Source organism: Morone saxatilis, unplaced genomic scaffold (genome assembly GCF_004916995.1).
Source record: "Morone saxatilis isolate NCDOM2014 unplaced genomic scaffold, NCSU_SB_2.0 Contig1, whole genome shotgun sequence".
Classification (NCBI taxonomy): Eukaryota; Metazoa; Chordata; class Actinopteri; family Moronidae; genus Morone; species Morone saxatilis.
The window spans coordinates 2,300,390-2,304,473 of NW_023339651.1; the positions used below are offsets into that span (position 1 = coordinate 2,300,390).

The 4,084-nt window shown below is 42.3% G+C and overlaps 1 protein-coding gene across 1 annotated transcript in view; it reads left to right on the forward strand.

Moving 5' to 3' along the window:
* Positions 1–42: 42 nt before the first annotated feature.
* LOC118325469 (corticotropin-releasing factor receptor 1-like) overlaps positions 43–4,084 on the forward strand; it is a gene marked incomplete in the record, with an annotated part of 45,366 nt that continues 41,324 nt past the window's right edge. The window contains 1 exon segment of the mRNA XM_035658180.1: positions 43–492. Within this exon segment, the coding sequence (XP_035514073.1) occupies positions 463–492 (30 nt within the window).

Here is a 4,084-nt window from a genome sequence, read left to right on the forward strand (position 1 = left end):
GGTGGTGGTGGAGGTGGAGGAGGAGGAGGAGGTGGTGGTGTGTGTGTTTGAACCGAACCATGCGTGTAAAAGCAGTTTTGGTGCGGGGCCAGTCCTGAAGGGTACCGGCGGTGCAGTGTCCGTCGGATTGGTGCGCGTCTCTCTCCAAGGTGGATTCGGTTTCCAGCCCCGGTAACACAAACTGACTTCATCCGCGGGGAGAAACCGAGACCAACGGAAAAGGACAGTTCATCACCTGAACACCAGCTGACATATTCCCGCTCCTGGACTCCTCATTAATGGATCTAAACCTCCGATATTACGCGGACTGACTCCTCTCTGGCTACTTCTTTTTCTCATTTCCATCCTTTTATTTTTTATTTTATTTTGTGGCACAATTAAACTCCAAAAAGGATCCGCGGAGAGTCAACCTGTCATTTAACGCCTCACATTAAAAATGATGTGAACAGTAAAGATCTGGAAATGCGTCGCAAATGCTTCTTTCTGCTCGAGGTAAGTTTCTGCGCTTTGACTCCGGACATTTAATTAAAATAGCTTAATAATAATAAAAGCCAGCAGATCTGTCTTATTCCCGCAGGATTTGAGTCGAGTATAATCTTAATGCGAGGGGATTTAACACTACACTCCCATCCAGATGTCAGTTTTTTATATTGTCTCCCATCAGCTATTTAATATATAAATCTATATATATATATATAATGCATTAAAAACCAGTCTCTCTCTCTCTCTCTCTCTCTCTGAACTAAAAAGAACAAGGTTGGAACAGGACAGTAATCCTGACAGAGAGAGGAGTTTTTCCTGTTTTGGCTCCCACTGAGCATTAACAGCAATCTGCATCATATTAGTTCCGTTTCAGTGTTTACTTGGAAACATGAAGCAGGACTTTTGGGTTAGGATGTCATGAGATCCTCCTCCCTTCCTCGGATCCTAGCTGGGACTCAAACGCTGATGCTGGGAAAAACAGAAAAAAAACCCGGATTTGGGACACAAGAGATTAAAAAGTGTTAATGCAAGCAACTGCACTCCTCTCACTTCCTGCTCTCTCTGGTGCATGTTTGTGAAATAAAAGTGAACAAATGTGAGATGAGTCATCTGATATCATCTCTCCATCTCTTGTTGTGGCATCTTCTGGGACAAAATGTAGAGAGAGGAGGCGACAATAAGGACATGTGCTTTTGTTGCAGTCAAAAGAGACATGCTGATGTTGTTACAGATGCCTGCAGGTGAATTACTTCATCTACCTCCTACCCATTGTGTGAGCAAAGCTGCCGCACTAAGAATAACCAAGAATCCTTTGAACAACCCCCCCACCTCACAACCAACCCTTTCTATTCGCGTCCCAATTGTGGTGATTTAAGAGCAGACAGGGGCCCCCACACTCATATCACATGTCAGTGCATTGACTCTAATACTGTACGTACAGTTTAGAGGTATTTCCTCCTAAAGGTGGAGGATGAAGGATGAAATGAAGGATTATAATTGTCGATGCATTGATTGGTGGTAGTAGAGGTGGAGCTCGTTTTAATTGGCTTGTACTGGTGGTATTCAGGGATCAATAGAGTCTAATTGTAATTAATCAAATCTGCAGGATACTCAAGTAAAGTAAAACATGTCTGTCAAACTATTATCTCTTTATTTATACACCATTTTAAATAAATGTTTAGTGGAGTAAAGTAGTTTTTTACTGTAAATTGCACAGTAAAATGCCCTTTTCATGTCGTAAATCTGCTTTGTTTATGGTAAAAACTTGTATTTATACGGTAAAATATGGATTAAAATCTAAAACAGTAGAAACATTTTGACTGTATTAATTACGGTAAAGTTCTGGCAACCACAGCTGACAGTTTCTACTATAAAACTCATTTTTTACAGTGTATAAGTACCTCACAACTGTACTTAAGGACAGAACTTGAGTACTTTTCCTTTTACTCCTGCTCCACTACATTTATCACCTATAGTTACTAGTTATGGTGTTTTCATACAAAAGACGTGATCAGTTTCTAAGATGTGACGCATTGTTCAGCTCTTCAACAGCCCTTCTAGAAACCAGCCAAATATTCTTCAATATAATAAATCTTTCTTGTATTGAGAGAAATCTGCCAGTTGTTGTTGGCTAGAATCCTTAAAACTATAAACATCGGCCACTGAGAGACTGTAATGGGCCTTAAATTCAGTCATTTAAGACTTTAAAATAAATATTTTGGTAAGAATTTGTACCTTTTCCATATTTGTAGTCCTGCAACGCCTCTTATTATTTGTAGTTTCAGTGAGCGATGAGAGCAGAGCGTCGCCACTGAGCTGCTGCTGGTTGAGGATGTTGATGTTTTGCTCACTTTGGTTAATGAGTGTGAAACCTGTCCGGATCGACCCGCAACACATTCACACCGACTGTTATGGAAACACCACCGGATAGTGGTTCCTAACCCTGGGCTTTGATTATAATGAAACACATACACAGTAGGACTATACCTCAACATTTTGTTCATTTCTGTGAAGACTTGAAGCTACTTTCACAGAGCCTTCCCTCTCTTAAACCAATCAAATAGATAAATGAAAACTCTTTAATTTGAAGAAAGAAGCTTATTAAGTATGTATGATTGTTAGAAATTACATAATACAGAAAGAATTGTATTAAAAGTTGCTAAAAATAAGAAAACTCATCTCTGATCAGTATTAATAGATAGACACTGGGTTTATTGTTCATCAGCTGTTCTCTGCTCCTATTGTTATACACTGAATATAATATAAAATATCCACACCCACTAAACACTTGTTCTAGATGGTGGCGTTTGTGTTTTTCACGGTTTTTGCAGCCACCCGTAGTTTCTCCTTTGAGCTTGGAAGGTGAGGGTGAAGCAAGGGAGGTGCAATCTAGATGTTGAAAAGAATACTGAAGATGATTAAAAGAGAACGCGAACGTTTTGTGGCCACCGTAGTTTCTCCTACACATTACACAGCCCGTTCCCAGGTCGTCAATTACAGACGCGAGTGGTGTTCAGTTAGTTTCAATCAGAAGTTTCACCACTAGAGGCCACTAAAACCTGTGTTCACTCTCTTTTCGCTCTGTTTTTGTTCTCTACCAACTCCTGAGGGAAATATCAGACTCTTTAGCTGCTAATGCCACTCTATGTTCGAAGTGGGCGGGGCTTAGGAAGTGTCACCCCCTCTAGATGTCACTAAATCCTCCCCACTGGTCCTTTAAGTCGTCTCGGCGTTGACGGTTTCCGCTACCATGGTGACACAGCGGTCGGCTGTAATGTTTGTGTGTATCCGTGCGTGTGATTTAATTCAGTGTGAGGGCGAGGACTCGCACGCCCCCACCGAGTATTTTTACATTCTTGTATTACCACGTTGGCTTCAACGAAGGCTCAGGGTTCAGCTCTCGTTAACAGCACCGCGGGCTCGTTTAATACCCCATCGTTTACATTGTGCCTGTCACTCAGTGAGCTTTAATTACCTGGAAGGCGGCGAACGGGCCGGTACAGTAGGTTAGTGTGCTCTGATACCTGCCCGGGATTCACCGAGCGTGAAACAGACACAGCGAGCCATCAGGAGCCCGTCTTTCAAATCTGGAGCACTCTAGCATTTTATATGATGTGACTACACACACACACACACGCTGTGCTGGTATTTCACGGCACTGTAACCATCAGGTATGAACACAAAGACTGACACGTTCAAAAAGAGTTCTTTTTAAAGCTCTCCTTTCATTTTCTGTCTGTAAAAAAATTGTTTACTGTTTCACACGCTGCATTATTGATAAGGATGTTTTATTCAAGGAGGAAACGAAACAGCTTTATAGGTAATAGTAACCGCCCTCTCGTGTCCCACGGCGAGCAGTCGAGGACGCCTGCAGCCGGCGTGGAACGTCGTTCGGGGTCAATTAGAGAGACCAAGCAAAAAAACTGCACTGATGACATTTTACACGTGTGTTTTTTGCCTCTCACATGCTGGCGTGCAGGCGGCGGATCGGTGGTTTCCAGATGTCACCGGTGCAACATGTTAGCACAACACACACACACACACATACACACCTACACACTCTCACACACTCACACACACAAACACACACCCACACACTCAC